Source organism: Bombina bombina, chromosome 3 (genome assembly GCF_027579735.1).
Source record: "Bombina bombina isolate aBomBom1 chromosome 3, aBomBom1.pri, whole genome shotgun sequence".
NCBI classification, from domain to species: domain Eukaryota; kingdom Metazoa; phylum Chordata; class Amphibia; order Anura; family Bombinatoridae; genus Bombina; species Bombina bombina.
The window spans coordinates 624877799-624897629 of NC_069501.1; the positions used below are offsets into that span (position 1 = coordinate 624877799).

Genomic DNA, 19831 nt, shown 5'->3' on the forward strand with positions numbered 1-19831 from the left:
AAAATGTTAGTCTTCAAAAACCCCATTATTGCCTGGCAAAAGGTTTGCAAATCTCTAGATGGCCTCCCCAATTTTTCTAAGTTTCTTCCACTAACGGGCAACCCGGATTTCCCAGAGGGGATGAGTTCAAATATTTTTAAGCAATGGAAACAGCAAGGTCTAGAATATACTGCTCAACTACTTGAGCCTGATTGGATTAATATTAACTGGTTTAAGGAAAACAAACATCAGTTTAATATTGATAATAAAAGCTACTTTACCTTTAAGCTAGACATTATTGTACATTCCACAACTTGAAATCTACACCACAACAGTGGAAATATATAGAAGCAGGGATAAACCTACTTAAAAAAAACGGTATCTATTCTATATCATATTGGTATAGGTTAATTCTTACACAGGAAGTAAAGAGTAATACTATTAAATTAACTGCAAAATGGAGTAAGGAGATTCAGTTAATGGGAGATGGCCTGATTACTAAAAGCATCAAAAGAGCATATAAAGCTACGCTTCTTTCTTCTTGACGTGAATCTCATCTGAAATTGCTGAATTATGCCTACATTACTCCAGATAAGCTTACAAAGTGGAATCAAGCGAGAACAGTGGCATGCTGCTTAGGACTATGTCCAAAAATTTAAAAATTTGGGGCTATGATATCACACTGAATCTCTAAAATTTTGAGCTCTAAGACTGAGATTAACAGGCTAGATATTATCTTTTTAAAAAGTAACGAGAGGGGACTTATTAATGCAAAGTTTATTAAATTAATTATACTGTGCGGTCGAAATGTAATTTTTTTCCAGTTGGAAGTCACCAAAAGCGCCAAGTTTTAAAAAAAAACTACTGGAACTTTTTAAAAACAAAAACAGAATTTATGTTTACCTGATAAATTACTTTCTCCAACGGTGTGTCCGGTCCACGGCGTCATCCTTACTTGTGGGATATTCTCTTCCCCAACAGGAAATGGCAAAGAGCCCAGCAAAGCTGGTCACATGATCCCTCCTAGGCTCCGCCTACCCCAGTCATTCGACCGACGTAAAGGAGGAATATTTGCATAGGAGAAACCATATGTTACCGTGGTGACTGTAGTTAAAGAAAATAAATTATCAGACCTGATTAAAAAAAAAACCAGGGCGGGCCGTGGACCGGACACACCGTTGGAGAAAGTAATTTATCAGGTAAACATAAATTCTGTTTTCTCCAACATAGGTGTGTCCGGTCCACGGCGTCATCCTTACTTGTGGGAACCAATACCAAAGCTTTAGGACACGGATGAAGGGAGGGAGCAAATCAGGTCACCTAAATGGAAGGCACCACGGCTTGCAAAACCTTTCTCCCAAAAATAGCCTCAGAAGAAGCAAAAGTATCAAATTTGTAAAATTTAGAAAAAGTGTGCAGTGAAGACCAAGTCGCTGCCTTACATATCTGATCAACAGAAGCCTCGTTCTTGAAGGCCCATGTGGAAGCCACAGCCCTAGTGGAGTGAGCTGTGATTCTTTCAGGAGGCTGCCGTCCGGCAGTCTCATAAGCCAATCGGATAATGCTTTTAATCCAGAAGGAGAGAGAGGTAGAAGTTGCTTTTTGACCTCTCCGTTTACCAGAATAAACAACAAACAAAGCCAAAGTTTGTCTGAAAACCTTAGTAGCTGCTAAGTAAAATTTGAGAGCACGAACTACATCCAAGTTGTGCAACAAACGTTCCTTCTTTGAAACTGGATTAGGACACAAAGAAGGCACAACTATCTCCTGGTTAATGTCTTTGTTAGAAACAACTTTTGGAAGAAAACCAGGTTTAGTACGCAAAACCACCTTATCTGCATGGAACACCAGATAAGGAGAAGAACACTGCAGAGCAGATAATTCTGAAACTCTTCTAGCAGAAGAAATTGCAACCAAAAACAAAACTTTCCAAGATAATAACTTAATATCAACGGAATGTAAGGGTTCAAACGGAACCCCCTGAAGAACTGAAAGAACTAGGTTGAGACTCCAAGGAGGAGTCAAAATTTTGTAAACAGGCTTGATTCTAACCAGAGCCTGAACAAAGGCTAGAACATCTGGCACAGCTGCCAGCTTTTTGTGAAGTAACACAGACAAGGCAGAAATCTGTCCCATCAAGGAACTTGCAGATAATCCTTTTTCCAATCCTTCTCGAAGGAAGGATAGACTCTTAGGAATCTTAACCTTGTCCCAAGGGAATCCTGCAGATTCACACCAACAGATATACCAAATTATGTGGTAATTTTCTGGTTACAGGCTTTCAGGCCTGAACAAGAGTATTAATAACAGAATCTGAGAACCCTCGCTTTGATAAGATCAAGCGTTCAATCTCCAAGCAGTCAGCTGGAGTGGGTCGAACGGACCTAGAACAAGAAGGTCTCGTCTCAAAGGTAGCTTCCATGGTGGAGCCGATGACATATTCACCAGATCTGTATACCAAGTCCTGCGTGGCCACGCAGGAGCTATCAAAATCACCGACGCCCTCTCCTGATTGATCCTGGCTACCAGCCTGGGGATGAGAGGAAACGGCGGGAACACATAAGCTAGTTTGAAGGTCCAAGGTGCTACTAGTGCATCCACTAGAGCCGCCTTGGGATCCCTGGATCTGTACCCGTAGTAAGGAACTCTGAAGTTCTGACGAGAGGCCATCAGATCCATGTCTGGAATGCCCCACGGTTGAGTGACTTGGGCAAAGATTTCCGGATGGAGTTCCCACTCCCCCGGATGCAATGTCTGACGACTCAGAAAATCCGCTTCCCAATTTTCCACTCCTGGGATGTGGATAGCAGACAGGTGGCAGGAGTGAGACTCCGCCCATAGAATGATTTTGGTCACTTCTTCCATCGCTAGGGAACTCCTTGTTCCCCCCTGATGGTTGATGTATGAACTTGGCCCTCGCTAGCTGAGGCCAAGCTTTGAGAGCATTGAATATCGCTCTCAGTTCCAGAATATTTATCGGTAGAAGAGATTCTACCCGAGACCAAAGACCCTGAGCTTTCAGGGATCCCCAGACCGCGCCCCAGCCCATCAGACTGGCGTCGGTCGTGACAATGACACACTCTGGTCTGCGGAAGGTCATCCCTTGTGACAGGTTGTCCAGGGACAGCCACCAACGGAATGAGTCTCTGGTCCTCTGATTTACTTGTATCTTCGGAGACAAGTCTGAATAGTCCCCATTCCACTGACTGAGCAGGAACAGTTGTAATGGTCTTAGATGAATGCGCACAAAAGGAACTATGTCCATTGCCGCTACCATCAAACCTATCACTTCCATGCACTGCGCTATGGAAGGAAGAGGAACGGAATGAAGTATCCGACAAGAGTCTAGAAGTTTTGTTTTTCTGGCTTCTGTCAGAAAAATCCTCATTTCTAAGGAGTCTATTATAGTTCCCAAGAAGGGAACCCTCGTTGACGGAGATAGAGAACTCTATTCCACGTTCACTTTCCATCCGTGAGATCTGAGAAAGGCCAGGACAATGTCCGTGTGAGCCTTTACTTGAGGAAGGGACGACGCTCGAATCAGAATGTCGTCCAAGTAAGGTACTACAGCAATGCCCCTTGGTCTTAGCACCGCCAGAAGGGACCCTAGTACCTATGAGAAAATCCTAGGAGCAGTGGCTAATCCGAAAGAAAACGCCACGAACTGGAAATGCTTGTCCAGGAATTCAAACCTTAGGAACCGATGATGTTCCTTGTGGATAGGAATATGTAGATACGCATCCTTGAAATCCACCTTGGTCATGAATTGACCTTCCTGGATGGAAGGAAGAAGTGTTCGAATGGTTTCCATCTCGAACGATGGAACCTTGAGAAACTTGTTCAAGATCTTGAGATCTAAGATTGGTCTGAACGTTCCCTCTTTTTTGGGAACTATGAACAGATTGGAGTAGAACCCCATCCCTTGTTCTCCTAATGGAACAGGATGAATCACTCCCATTTTTAGCAGGTCTTCTACCCAATGTAAGAATGCCTGTCTTCTTATGTGGTCTGAAGACAACTGAGACCTGTGGAACCTCCCCCTTGGAGGAAGCCCCTTGAACTCCAGAGAATAACCTTGGGAGACTATTTCTAGCGCCCAAGGGTCCAGAACATCTCTTGCCCCAGCCTGAGCGAAGAGAGAGAGTCTGCCCCCCACCAGATCCGGTCCCGGATCGGGGGCCCGCATTTCATGCTGTCTTGGTAGCAGTGGCAGGTTTCCTGGCCTGCTTTCCTTTGTTCCAGCCTTGCATAGGTCTCCAGGCTGGATTGGCTTGAGAAGTATTACCTTCCTGCTTAGAGGACGTAGCCCTTGGGGCTGATCCGTTTCTGCGAAAGGGACGAAACTTAGGTTTATTTTTGGTCTTGAAAAGACCTATCCTGAGGAAGGGCGTGGCCCTTGCCCCCAGTGATATCAGAGATAATCTCTTTCAAGTCAGGGCCAAAGAGTGTTTTCCCCTTGAAAGGAATGTCAAGCAATTTGTTCTTGGAAGACGCATCCGCTGCCCAAGATTTTAACCAAAGCGCTCTGCGCCACAATAGCAAACCCAGAATTTTTTCGCCGCTAACCTAGCCAATTGCAAGGTGGCGTCTAGGGTGAAAGAATTAGCCAATTTAAGAGCACGAATTCTGTCCATAATCTCCTCATAAGAAGAAGAATTACTAATAATCGCCTTTCCTAGCTCAAACTAGAAACACGCGGCTGCAGTGACAGGGACAATGCATGCAATTGGTTGTAGAAGGGAACCTTGCTGAACAAACATCTTTAGCAGACCTTCTAATTTTTTTATCCATAGGATCTTGGAAAGCACAACTATCTTCTATGGGTATAGTGGCGCGCTTGTGTAGAGTAGAAACCGCCCCCTCGACCTTGGGGACTGTCTGCCATCAGTCCTTTCTGGTGTCGACTATAGGAAAACAATTTTATAAATATGGGGGGAGGTACTAAAGGTATACCGGGCCTGTCCCATTCTGTACTAACAATGTACGCCACCCGCTTGGATATAGGAAAAGCTTCGGGGGGCCCCGGGGCCTCTAAGAACTTTTCCATTTTACATAGTGGTTCTGGAATGACCAGATAATCACAATCATCCAAATTGGATAACACCTCCTTAAGCAGAGCGCGGAGATGTTCCAACTTAAATTTAAAAGTAATCACATCAGGTTCAGCTTGTTGAGAAATGTTTCCTGAATCTGAAATTTCTCCCTCAGACAAAACCTCCCTGGCCCCCTCAGACTGGTGTAGGGGCCCTTCAGAAACCATATCATCAGCGTTCTCATGCTCTACAGAATTTTCTAAAACAGAGCAGTCGCGCTTTCACTGATAAGTGGGCATATTGGCTAAAATGTTTTTGATAGAATTATCCATTACAGCCGTTAAATGTTGCATAGTAAGGAGTATTGGCGCACTAGATGTACTAGGGGCCTCCTGTATGGGCAAGACTGGTGTAGACGAAGGAGGGGATGATGCAGTACCATGCTTACTCCCCTCACTTGAGGAATCATCTTGGGCATCATTTTTACTAAATTTTTTTATGACATAAAATACATATAGTTAAATGAGAAGGAACCTTGGTTTCCCCACAGTCAGAACACAATCTATCTGGTAGTTCAGACATGTTAAACAGGCATAAACTTGATAACAAAGCACAAAAAACGTTTTAAAATAAAACCGTTACTGTCACTTTAAATTTTAAACTAAACACACTTTAATACTGCAATTGCGAAAAAGTATGAAGGAATTGTTCAAAATTCACCAAAATTTCACCACAGTGTCTTAAAGCCTTAAAAGTATTGCACACCAAATTTGGAAGCTTTAACCCTTAAAATAACGGAACCGGAGCCGTTTTTATATTTAACCCCTTTACAGTCCCTGGAATCTGCTTTGCTGAGACCCAACCAAGCCCAAAGGGGAATACGATACCAAATGATGCCTTCAGAAAGACCATTCTATGTATCAGAGCTCCACACACATGCAGCTGCATGCCATGCTGTCCTCAAAAACAAGTGCGCCATACCGGCGCGAAAATGAGACTCTGCCTATGCTTTGGGAAAGCCCCTAAAGAATAAGGTGTCTAAAACAGTGCCTGCCGATATTATTATATCAAAATACCCAGATAAAATGATTCCTCAAGGCTAAATATGTGTTAATAATCAATCGATTTAGCCCAGAAAAAGTCTACAGTTTAAATAAGCCCTTGTGAAGCCCTTATTTACAATCGTAATAAACATGGCTTACCGGATCCCATAGGGAAAATGACAGCTTCCAGCATTACATCGTCTTGTTAGAATGTGTCATACCTCAAGCAGCAAGGGACTGCAAACTGTTCCCCCAACTGAAGTTAATTGCTCTCAACAGTCCTGTGTGGAACAGCCATGGATTTTAGTTACGGTTGCTAAAATCATTTTCCTCATACAAACAGAATTCTTCATCTCTTTTCTGTTTCTGAGTAAATAGTACGTACCAGCACTATTTGAAAATAACAAACTCTTGATTGAATAATGAAAAACTACAGTTAAACACTAAAAAACTCTAAGCCATCTCCGTGGAGATGTTGCCTGTACAACGGCAAAGAGAATGACTGGGGTAGGCGGAGCCTAGGAGGGATCATGTGACCAGCTTTGCTGGGCTCTTTGCCATTTCCTGTTGGGGAAGAGAATATCCCACAAGTAAGGATGACGCCGTGGACCGGACACACCTATGTTGGAGAAATTATAATAGAACAATTTGATGCCCGATATAATAGGAAGACTGAGGTCCCCACGTTTTTCAAAATAGGGGGGGGGGTTGCATAAGATCCCACTCTCCAGTGATACAAGCAGAAATAATTATCCCATTTATAAATACAATCTATCTACAGGAAGCCATTCTTAGAGGGGAATTTTATATAAACTAAACTAAGGATATCACTGGAAAGCTAGGTTGGAGAGGGTTTTGGGGGTGGTACGGCGCTCTTTTTTCCCTTCCTCTCTCGCTTTTTTTTCTTTGGTGTTTTTCATTTTTGTTTGTTTTGGTTGCTCGGGTCTATGTTCAAACTTCCTTTCCTATTTGGAAGAAAAACTCCAACAGTGTATTTTCATACAATGTAATATTGTCTTATTTCTTGATTTATCTTTCAATCAATGTATTTTTAACTGGATGCCTAATAAGGCAATTTGTTGATCTATACTATTTCAGTTTGGGTATTATGTGGAAATGTCTGATCTGCACTTGTCAGTAGATGTTTATGTTTAAATCTTCAATCTCCACTATATTACTTGTGTGATTATTTTTGGATCCCCAAAACACCCTGCGTGGTGAAAAGGAGAAGTAGAATGGCACTTTCTTCTTCTGTATTTTACACTGTCGGTACATAAAAGATTTAAAAAAAAAAAAAAGGATCATGTTTTGATTCCGTATTACTGCTGGTTTCCTGTGTGATGCCAACAATATTTATTTTTTTCTACTAGATAATAAATGCAAGCTTTTTCAAATATAAACAGTGAATTTCAACAAAAAACAGAATTTATGCTTACCTGATAAATTACTTTCTCCAACGGTGTGTCCGGTCCACGGCGTCATCCTTACTTGTGGGATATTCTCTTCCCCAACAGGAAATGGCAAAGAGTCCCAGCAAAGCTGGTCACATGATCCCTCCTAGGCTCCGCCCACCCCAGTCATTCGACCGACGGACAGGAGGAAATATATATAGGAGAAACCATATGATACCGTGGTGACTGTAGTTAGAGAAAATAATTCATCAGACCTGATTAAAAAACCAGGGCGGGCCGTGGACCGGACACACCGGTGGAGAAAGTAATTTATCAGGTAAGCATAAATTATGTTTTCTCCAACATTGGTGTGTCCGGTCCACGGCGTCATCCTTACTTGTGGGAACCAATACCAAAGCTTTAGGACACGGATGAAGGGAGGGAGCAAATCAGGTCACCTAAATGGAAGGCACCACGGCTTGCAAAACCTTTCTCCCAAAAATAGCCTCCGAAGAAGCAAAAGTATCAAATTTGTAAAATTTGGCAAAAGTGTGCAGTGAAGACCAAGTCGCTGCCTTACATATCTGGTCAACAGAAGCCTCGTTCTTGAAGGCCCATGTGGAAGCCACAGCCCTAGTGGAGTGAGCTGTGATTCTTTCAGGAGGTTGCCGTCCGGCAGTCTCATAAGCCAATCGGATAATGCTTTTAAGCCAAAAGGAAAGAGAGGTAGAAGTCGCTTTTTGACCTCTCCTTTTACCAGAATAAACAACAAACAAGGAAGATGTTTGTCTGAAATCTTTAGTAGCCTCTAAATAGAATTTTAGAGCACGGACTACGTCCAAATTGTGTAACAAACGTTCCTTCTTTGAAACTGGATTCGGACACAAAGAAGGTACAACTATCTCCTGGTTAATATTTTTGTTGGAAACAACTTTCGGAAGAAAGCCAGGCTTAGTACGCAAAACCACCTTATCTGCATGGAACACCAGATAGGGCGGAGAACACTGCAGAGCAGATAACTCTGAAACTCTTCTAGCAGAAGAAATTGCAACCAAAAACAAAACTTTCCAAGATAATAACTTAATATCTACGGAATGTAAGGGTTCAAACGGAACCCCTTGAAGAACTGAAAGAACTAGATTTAGACTCCAGGGAGGAGTCAAAGGTCTGTAAACAGGCTTGATCCTAACCAGAGCCTGAACAAATGCTTGAACATCTGGCACAGCTGCCAGTCTTTTGTGAAGTAAAACAGATAAAGCAGAGATCTGTCACTTCAGAGAACTTGCAGATAATCCTTTCTCCAAACCTTCTTGTAGAAAGGATAGAATCTTAGGAATTTTTATCTTGTTCCATGGGAATCCTTTAGATTCACACCAACAGATATATTTTTTCCATATTTTATGGTAAATTTTTCTAGTTACAGGCTTTCTAGCCTGAATCAGAGTATCTATTACAGAATCTGAAAACCCATGCTTTGATAAAATCAAGCGTTCAATCTCCAAGCCGTCAGTTGGAGGGAAACCAGATTCGGATGTTCGAATGGACCCTGAACAAGAAGGTCCTGTCTCAAAGGTAGCTTCCATGGTGGAGCCGATGACATATTCACCAGGTCTGCATACCAAGTCCTGCGTGGCCACGCAGGAGCTATCAAGATCACCGAGGCCCTCTCCTGATTGATCCTGGCTACCAGCCTGGGGATGAGAGGAAATGGTGGGAATACATAAGCTAGGTTGAAGGTCCAAGGTGCTACTAGTGCATCTACTAGGTTCGCCTTGGGATCCCTGGATCTGGACCCGTAGCAAGGAACCTTGAAGTTCTGACGAGACGCCATCAGATCCATGTCTGGAATGCCCCATAATTGAATTATTTGGGCAAAGATTTCCGGATGGAGTTCCCACTCCCCCGGATGGAATGTCTGACGACTCAGAAAATCCGCTTCCCAATTTTCCACTCCTGGGATGTGGATCGCAGACAAGTGGCAGGAGTGATCCTCCGCCCATTGAATTATCTTGGTCACTTCTTTCATCGCCAGGGAAGTCCTTGTTCCCCCCTGATGATTGATATATGCAACGGTCGTCATGTTGTCTGACTGAAACCTTATGAATTTGGCCTTTGCTAGTTGAGGCCAAGCTCTGAGAGCATTGAATATCGCTCTCAGTTCCAGAATGTTTATCGGGAGAAGAGACTCTTCCCGAGACCATAGACCCTGAGCTTTCAGGGATTCCCAGACCGCGCCCCAGCCCACTAGGCTGGCGTCGGTCGTGACAATGACCCACTCTGGTCTGCGGAAGCTCATTCCCTGTGACAGATTGTCCAGGGTCAGCCACCAACGGAGTGAATCTCTGGTCTTTTGATCTACTTGAATCGTCGGAGACAAGTCTGTATAATCCCCATTCCACTGTCTGAGCATGCACAGTTGTAATGGTCTTAGATGAATTCGTGCAAAAGGAACTATGTCCATTGTTGCAACCATCAATCCTATTACTTCCATGCACTGCGCTATGGAAGGACGAGGAACAGAATGAAGTACTTGACAAGAGCTTAGAAGTTTTGATTTTCTGACCTCTGTCAGAAAAATCCCCATTTCTAAGGAATCTATTATTGTTCCCAAGAAGGGAACTCTTGTTGACGGGGACAGAGAACTTTTTTCTTTGTTCACCTTCCATCCGTGAGATCTGAGAAAGGCTAGGACGATGTCCTAAACACCAAAAAAACTCTTAACCATCTCCGTGGAGATGTTGCCTGTGCAACGGCAAAGAGAATGACTGGGGTGGGCGGAGCCTAGGAGGGATCATGTGACCAGCTTTGCTGGGACTCTTTGCCATTTCCTGTTGGGGAAGAGAATATCCCACAAGTAAGGATGACGCCGTGGACCGGACACACCAATGTTGGAGAAAAGGTTTTTGCCACTGAATACATATACTTGGCATGGGTGGTGCCTACACAGCAACATCCTGTCTTGCTTTGTGTTACGATTTTATAGCCTCACATTTACCAACGATCCCTCATTTTTATAAAAATATGGACATGTTCGTAATGCCACATAAAGCATATGCAGTTGAAGAGGTTCATGTTACACACCTTCTCAGCAAAGGTGAAAATTTTCCTTTGGTCAACGCCTCCAAACTGGGCATCCACCTTCAAGTATTCCTCATCAAGAGCCTAGTGAGAAGGGGGGGAAAAAAAAAAAGTTACGGTAAGGAAGAGAGGTAAGAAGTCTGTCAAGATGATCTTTAATCAACTTCCTTGGTCCAACCTGCAGTCCTGGATAGAGGAGTCCACTAAGCAGAGGATGTTCCACTTGTTTCACCACTTCTGCTCCTGCTTTTTTAGCATCATGTTGTGTCACAACAGACGAGAGTCTGTATACATCCAAAGTGTACTCCCTGTAATACAATGTGGGTTGAAGAAAGGGCATTTGGGATAGCTAGCATCATGTAGAATGTAAATATGAAGAGGATGTGCACAAGAAGTATCAGAGGTAGAGAGACACAAGATGAAGATGATTATATAAGAGGTAAGCTGGGGAGTGTGGTGTCATAACTTAGAAGTATATTCACATAGCCACTTCTAAAACACCAGGCGTATATCATGTAAGAAATCCCTTCCCCCAGATACACGTTTGTAGTCTAGACAAGGCTTTTGGCCTAGTCTAAGGATATTCCAATATAGCCTTTGAATGGCATATGATAGGCCACACCCTAATGAATTGGGCATAAAGGGGGTGAACCAGTAACTACTCTCTCTCTCTTTGCAATAATTGAGGACCTTTTAGTGTTTTATTCAGTTAGTTGTAATGGTTAAGTAGTTTTACCATACAACTATATTTATTTTAGACTCATTTAAAAACATCAGATTTAAAAATCACAGGGAGAGGCACAGGGTGAGAAAGGATAAAGAAGTGCTTTATGTAAGATGAAGGGAAATAAATTTGAATGATAATGGTGAAACAATACTGAGATAAAGAGATTCTGTACACATCTGCTAGGTGTAAGTGTCCCCATGCAATTAGATAGCAGGTAAAGGGGAAGGCTGTATAACAGGACCAGAGGTGTATAAATTGTAGAAAGGCATTGTGGATAAAATGACTCAATTTCTTACTTGCTGAGCTGGTACTCTGTCCCCCTGATGAAACGCAGCTTATCTAAGGGAACCCCAATGCTCTGCAGCATGGCTTGGATAACGTGTTCATAGTAACGGGTACGGAGCTCCAGCAGATCCCATGGAGCCTTCATATTATCTAGATATGCATGGAGATCTGCAAACAGAATTGTCACCTGGAGAAGAGAACAATGCAATAGTTGCACACAGCTCTGCAAGAATACAATGCACTTGGCAAAAACACAGACTAAATATCAGGCAAAACCTCCCTAGTCTGGTTTTATGATACCCATCCTTCCTCAAACACACTGCCTCCCTAATCCACTCCAAAACTCACATTCTTTTTTTGTCTATCTTGTTTTTATCTTACATACATTGTTAATTTCTCCTTCCTATTTTTGTCTGAGTATCAATGCTCTTCCAGAGATTTCATCCCCTTTTTATTGGATAATTTGGCATCTCTACTCTCTTTACATGTCTTTCCTGGTCTATTTTAGCCCCTTATTTTTAGATCAACTCATCACTGTCCTGTCAAATCTGCTTCTTTAAACTTTAAAGGAAAGGCAAGGAAATGAGTAGACATGCTTGCACAATGACCCATGTGAGCTTATCACACATATCAACACTATATTCACTCTAGTCATTCAGATATGCTCTTACTTTTTGGTTGTCTCCTTCCTCAATATCATTCTTTTGCCAGCTCTTTCTTCACCTCTTTGTATTTTATCTATTTATCCTGCCTCTTCAGTATAGCATTTCAGTCAGATAATAACCATCTGCCCCATTACACTTCTAATAATCTTGGGTCTTCCACAAATTTTTTGGATTCATTTACTATACAAGCACCTTCCGCATATGGTGGGTGGCTACTGAATTAATCTAGCAGTTTTTTAGTATATTGACTCCTTTCTAACAATTCGCCACCCCCTTCTTTATTATACTATCACCTTCATTCTCTTCATAATGTCCCGTGTCTCCGTTACCCATTTCTCACCTCACAGCCGGCCTTTAGGAAGTCTGCAATCTTGGACATTGGTACAAAATAAGCTACATGAGGTTTTCCTGTGGTTGCTGTTCCCCAATATACACGCAACTCTCTCTCCTTTAGAATCTCTTTCAGTTTGTCCTCACCAAGGACCTCCTAACAAACAAGAAAGAAAAAAAAGGGGAAGCATCAGTACAAACCATTCAAGCACCATTAACCAAATGAGAGATAAAAAAAAAAACTTTATATTCTCATATAGTAAAGCTGCCAACATGAAATTGCATTTAACATTTTTCATCTGTAACGTTACTCATACGTTACATTGTGTAAAATAACATGCAACTATAATGATGTCAATTTAAGGTAGAGAATGTGTTACATTGGCACAATACAAAAGCTAAAAAGCAATAGATGTGTAAGAAAATTTTGTTTTTTCTTACTTACAGAATACTTAACCCCTTAAAGGGACAGTCAACATCGGAATTTTTGTTGTTTTAAAAAATAGATAATCCCTTAATTACCCATTCCCCAGTTTTGCAAAACCAACACAGTTAGAATAATACAAGTTTTACCTCTGTAATTACCTTGTATCTAAGCCTCTGCAGACTGCCCCCTTATTTCAGTTCTTTTGACAGACTTGCATTTTAGCCCATCAGTGCTCACTCGTCAGTAAATTCACGTGCATGTGCTCAATGTTATCTTTATGAAACACATGAACTAACGCCCTCTAGTGTTGAAAAACTCAAAATGTATTTAGATTAGAGGCGGCCTTCAAGGTCTAAGAAATTAGCATATGAACCTCCTAGGTTTAGGTTTCAATTAAGAATACCAAGAGAACAAAGCTCATTTTGGTATATTTCATGCCACCATTTCACCGCCAAATGCGATCAAATAAAAAAAATCATTCACTTTTTCACAAACTTTAGGTTTCTGAAATTAATTACAAACTGCTTGTGCAATCATGGCACAAATGGTTGTAAAAGCTTCTATGGGATCCCTGTTTTTTCTCTTTCACACGTAAGAACGGTCCCACCCGCTCTTACGTGTTCATCCGTGCGCGCTCTAGTGAAGCATCCTGTACTGCGCATGCTTTAAAATACGATCTCTGCTGTGATACATATTAAAACAATGAATCACTAGATTCATTCATTTGTATCGAAGCAGTGATCATATTAGAGGTTCCTGTACGCATGCGTGTCTCAGGAACGCGCTTCGATACAGGCATTGAATTCAATGAGACACGCATGCGTAGTTTAATTTGGGGTAGTATAGTGAGGGGGACCTATGAGAATCATGAAGATGATATTCGTCATTTCAAACTAAACATTTTTTTTTTATATCCAGGCGGAGTTACAGCAATATATAATAGCGGATTGAAAAGGTAAAATTATAAGTTTATTAGTAAAAAAAAAATTTAAAAAATTCATGAATTAAACTCAACCTAATTTTAGATGTACTTTGCATTGCGGCATAGAGGTGTATGATAATTTACTTTTCCTTTAAGTACTGGCCGACAGACAGTCTGCCAGTATGCAGTATTAGACCTTTTTTTTTATTTTATTTCTTAATTATAATTATGTTCTTCAGTGAAGGATTATCCCCTTACCTTCCCACCTCCCTGATCCCTCCTAAAAAGCTCTCTAACCCTCCCCCCTCTAACTAATTACCACCATCTTAGGTACTGGCAGCTGTCTGGCAGTACCCAATTTGCCAACTTTATTAAATAAAATATTTAATGTAGTGTAGCTTCTCCCCACCTCATTTACCCCCCTACCAGATCGATTTCCCACCCTCTTATCCCACCATCACAGTATGATACCCCTCTCCCTGCCGCTCTGAGGTTTTTATTTCCGCAGCATAGCGGTCCTGTACCCTCCCACCCCCGCCAGCATCGGTACCTCTGCCCATCTATTTCTGCACTACCCCATTCATGGGGCATGCAGAAATAGCGCAATCTCGCTACTTTTAGCGAGATTGCTGCAGAGAGAGGTCCAGGGTACGACGCTGGTCCGTAAATACCAGTGGGTCGTTAAAGGCACGACACCCAATTTTTTTATTTCATGATTCGGATAGACCATGAGATTTTAAACAACTTTCTAATTTACTTTTTTCTTTATTCTCTTTGTATCTTTTGTTGAAAAGCAGGGATGTATAATTAGGAGCTGGACCATTTCTGGAGCACTATATGACAGCAGTTTAAGAGTGTTATCAATTTGCAAGAGCAATAGATGGCAGCACTATTTCCTGCAATGCAGCGCTACAGATGCCTACCTAAGTATCTATTCAACACAGAATATCATGAGAACGAAGCAAATTTGATCATAGAAGTAAAATGGGAAACTTTTTTTTCAAATGGTATGCTCTGTCTGAATCACAAAAGAACATTTTTGGGTTTCATATCCCTTTAATAATAAAACAATTATCTGTCTGATAGTACAGGTACACATTACCAAACCCGGAAATTACAAAATCCAAACTTTTTAAATTAATATTTAAAAAAAAAAAAAAAAATAAGATTAAAAAAAATATATATACACTTTCTGATGGTACTATTTAAACAAAAGTATTAGAAATGATATAAAACTACCTTTAGCTTACATGTATGCACTGTATTATGACATGTATATATTGCGTAAATGACATAAGATATTGTTGTATACACTTGGTTCCATCCCCTCTTCAAACTATCCCATTTTAAAGATGCAAATATTCCAAAATCCAAACTATTCTGAAAACCAAACCATTTCCACACCCAAGCAGTTTGGATAAAGTGTTTCTACCTGTATTCATTTATCACAAAGACTTATCTGGTAAAATCTGTAATAACTAAGTAAATGTAGTACCATATTGCCTGAAATAGGTTTGTGAAAAATGGTGGGTTTTACAATAGCCAACATAGAATCACCTCTCAAAGTCAAATTAAAAAAGTTGATAGTCTCAGGTTAGCTCTGGTGTGAACCATAAGTCCAATTAATTGATTGTGATTAATATGCCAGATAAATAATTTAAGGTTTTCCTGGTTTCCTTTTTAGACAAAATGGAGGTCATCAATATATCTCCTACAAACATAAAATGTGGTTCCTGAAGACACTTTGTTCTCTAAAAGATGTGGGAGGCCTCCAACCAACCCATACATAGGATGGTGTTAAAAAAAACAAACAAAAAAACATCCTTAAACCTGAGATAATTGTGCTCTAGCAAGTATAAGGCAACTGGAACAACTAATTCTTGAAAAATCAGGCCTATACTAAGAGCTTACAAACTAAAATTGGGAAAGGTTGCTGACAGAATCATCATCCTAATGTAGATCTTCTATCAGCTCCAACAAATGTTTTGTGTAACAAAGATAACTGTACAAAAGTATTACCAATGTTTGCAAAATACTATCCAGCCATTGAGACAGTGGTTCACATAGAGCCTATACCTGAGACAATAGCCCCCCCCCCTTGACTTTCTCCAGAGATTTGTGCACCTTAGGTAGAATGTAAAATATAGAAACTACAGGCTGCTGATCTATATAGCCAGCACACAATCATCAAGCAATTCCTAAGCTGCAAATGATACAAGTTCACTCAGGAAGTGAGCAAATTAAAATATTGTGCGCATTTTGATAATGTGAGTTGGAAAGTTGTTTACAAATGCATGCTATCTGAATCACAATGCTCTATTTGGTTTTCATTTTGATAGCCTAAACAGAAACCAGAGAGACAGGGATTTAGAGTTTTGTCATTCAGTCACTAGGAGTTATATATCTATGAGTGACTTTACAATCACATGTAGATACATGTCCCTTCTACAGTCTACTGCTGTTTAGTATTAATTAGATATGCCCCTAAAACCAGAAGCAAGAACTCTGGAGCCTCTGAGCTGTTACGATAAATAATTATTTGAAAACAAAAGCAACAGAAAGGTACTAAAGAGAAAGTCAAAATTAAACTTTCAAAATTCAGACAGAGCAGATTTTAAGACACATTTTAATGTACTTCTAATATCAAATCTATTCTGTTATAGTGGTATCCCTTGTTGAAAAACATACTTAGGTAGGCTAGGGAGCAGCAATGCAATACTGGGAGCAAGCTAGTGATTATTGGGTACATACATGTTATTGGCTCACCAGATGTGCTCTGGAACTGAATTTAACTTTTGCAAATGGGATTAATCTTGCAGTTAAACACATAGCTATATGCGAGCAACAGTGCAATAAAACTCATTAGAGCATGTTCTTTTTGCACTTTTATGTCCCTTTAAAACAGAAGAGGAAAAGGTGCAGTAAAATAAAAGGGGAGAATGAAAAGGTAAGAGGGAAGTGGGAAAGCGGAAGAACTGGTTGCCTGTCTACCCTCTGTATAAGGAATTACTGGCAAAATACGTACCACATAAATCTGTGATTGGTGGCTATGGAATTACAGGCTATATAACTGCACTTTATATATAGATCTATTATATATTCAGTAACCCCTACAGAATCATTTACTTGCAGTATACCTAAACTACGTATGTGAAATTTTCGGTTGTTTACTTGGTTGGTGTACATGTATTTCATCTGATGACGTCACACGCCGCGACTCCCAGCACACCAGCCCACACAGCACGAGTAATAAGTGACTCATGGATTTTAAGTTTGCTTTCTGTATTAGAGTACATCAATAAGAAAGGGATAGAGGCTAAATAAAACTGTTGAAAAACAATAATGTACATAAGAAAGAATCAAAGGGGAAGTAGTTGGTAAATACAAAAAGAAAAAGGACAACTAATAAAGGAAAATGTTGCCCCACCCCAACATCAGGGCCAAATACTAGACATGTGCATTTATGTTATTCGTCTTCCAATGAATGCTGAATATGGCAGCCGGGAGATGCGTTTGGCTCTTTTCGGAGCTGAATTTCTTTGTGTGAAAGTGCGTCACACAATAATCTGTGAACACGAATAACAATAGCACATGTCTACCAAATACTATCCCCGATATTTAGCTCTATAGCTGCATTTCTTAGCCTTATTGTCTAGGACAACCTCTGTATATATAGTGCATGCATATTGTAAAGTGTGGGATTACTAGATTTATAGGTGATCACCCAAAGCAGCTGCCCTCTGCAGCAAGTGCCAGTGTCAACTGCTTTTTTCATATGGTCTAAACCCTGCATAATAAAAGGCACCTGAATGCATAATGTTTTGCAAATGAGCTTGACCACAGGATTTGTTAACAGCTGTGGAGGGAAAAAAAAAAACAACAACAAAAACAAGAAGAAAAAACTTCTTAAAGTAATATAATTCTAATTGTATAAGTGCTAGGTAGTTAGTTACAATTTAATTCTATATAGACATCCATTATTATAATCAGCTAGTAAATTAAATGCATCAAGACCAGATTTGCTGTCAGTTATCATATTGGGTGTATGTTTGTTTGCTGTAACACAGTCACATTAATACCTCTCACTAATACACTACATTACACTACCTAAAATTCGAACAGGCTAGATGAAGGACATTTACACTATTTTAAAGCGACAGTCTAGTGCAGCAATATATTTTCTTTCATCAGATGGTAAGTCCACGAGTAATCACATTTGGTGTTTTGAGATATCCCAACACACCAGAGCTTTAAAACCCTCCCACTTCCCATGATCCTAAGTCATTTTCTTTTGCCTTCTTGATGAGGAGTGAGGTGAAAGTAAAGTTCAGATCTACTCGCCCTTGAGAGTTTTTTTCTAACCAATCTGAGGCCCAGTTCCTCCTCTCACTACCCTGTTGGTCAGAGGGACAGACAAGGAGTTAACAGCCAAGCAGTGAAAAATCTATAAGAAGAAGAAAAATACCACAGGCCTCCCAGGTGAATTGTGGACTTGTTCACCAATCCCCTGGGTTGTAGATACTGGTTTAGGATTTTTGGCATCATGCCTGCATTGCCTTGGATGGGCTTGTCTGCCGTAAGCAAGTTGCTGCAGCTGAGTTAAGCACAGTGGACGAAGGAGCTAATGGGTAAGTACTTTGCACCTATAAACATGTACATAATGCTTCATATAGTCTGGGGACATGCTGCATATTTATATACCATACACCTTGATTGTTTAGCAGTTTATAGCACTTTCAGATAACTTAAAAATTGTGTATTGTTAAGGTTACGGTTGCTTTAAATTTACCACTGTTGGCTTAGTATGCTCAAAAGTCACTTATGGAGCTGTACACAGTGTATTCTTCCTTTCTCATTGTTCCCTTCGTGTTGTTGGCTTTAAGGCTCACTGATAGCGCAGGTGTACTAAGGGTTTACCATTTTAGCTTTGTAGCACAGCTTTTCTGAAATAAATCCTTTACTGTTCCTGTGCTGCTATAACCTTTTCAGTGTATATGGAAGGCTCTCAGGACCAGTTGAGGTAGTTGGCTATTTTGATCATCAGAGCTTGGTTTGGGGTACACATTTTAATTAACTCTTTATGTGCTGTTATTTGCTATGTAAAGCCTTTACTGTTTTGCACAGTTTTTTTCAGGACTTATTATTAATTTGGTTTCCCTCTAAAGGGTTAATCAGTTTTACATTGTTCTTCCCTTCAGGGTCAACCACCAGTGTGGTTATCTGCTTATTTGCTTCAGTCTACTTTCTTACTGTTACTATGGAACAAACTAGTGCAGCTCAGGCCTCTGGTCCGTCACCTGACCTTTTAGAAGAGAGACCCTCTGTTAGTTTATAAATTCTAAAGATTCTCAGGTGTGTCCTTCTGGAGTCTATTTCTAATCATAAGAAGGGTTCTGCTGTGCTTCAGGGTCAGTTATCAAAGTTGCTCCCAGGAGGGTTCATCTGAACTGTCTCCAAAACTTAGGGAGTATATTCACTCTACTATTAATGAGCTGTTAACTATTTAGCCTTCAGCTGTTGAGATTTGCAAAGATTTGAAGGTGGTTCTTCTTCGGCCCTTAAAGGGACACTGAACTCAAATTTTTTCTTTCGTGATTCAGATAGAGCATGCAATTTTAATCAACTTTCTAATTTACTTCTATTATTAATTCTCTTTGTTATCTTGCTATCTTTATTTGAAAAAGAAGGCAACTAAGCTTTTTGTTCAGAACTCTGGACAGCACTTTTTTATTGGTGGATGAATTTATCCACCAATCAGCAAGGACAACCAGGTTGTTCACCAAAAATGGGCCGGCATCTAAACTTACATTCTTGCATTTCAAATAAAGATACCAAGAGAATGAAGAAAATTTGATAATAGGAGTAAAATTAGAAAGTTGCTTAAAATTTCATTCTCTATCTGAATCACAAAAAAAAAAAAAAAAAATTGGGTTCAGTGTCCCTTTAAGCTC

The 19831-nt window shown here is 40.5% G+C and overlaps 1 protein-coding gene across 4 annotated transcripts in view; it reads right to left on the reverse strand.

Annotated features, from left to right (window-relative positions):
* The window catches only part of YARS1 (tyrosyl-tRNA synthetase 1), a 203561-nt gene that overhangs the window by 97971 nt on the left and 85759 nt on the right, over positions 1-19831 (reverse strand). For 3 of the 4 annotated variants that reach the window (XM_053707270.1, XM_053707269.1, XM_053707271.1), the window contains exons 3-6: positions 12542-12688; positions 11548-11723; positions 10703-10832; positions 10528-10608 (exon numbers count right to left, since the gene is read on the reverse strand). In XM_053707270.1, coding sequence (XP_053563245.1) covers positions 10528-10608; positions 10703-10832; positions 11548-11723; positions 12542-12688 — 534 coding nt within the window. Of the gene's footprint in view, positions 1-10527; positions 10609-10702; positions 10833-11547; positions 11724-12541; positions 12689-19831 lie in introns of those variants that run through there. The other variant, XR_008401391.1, reaches the window with a different exon arrangement.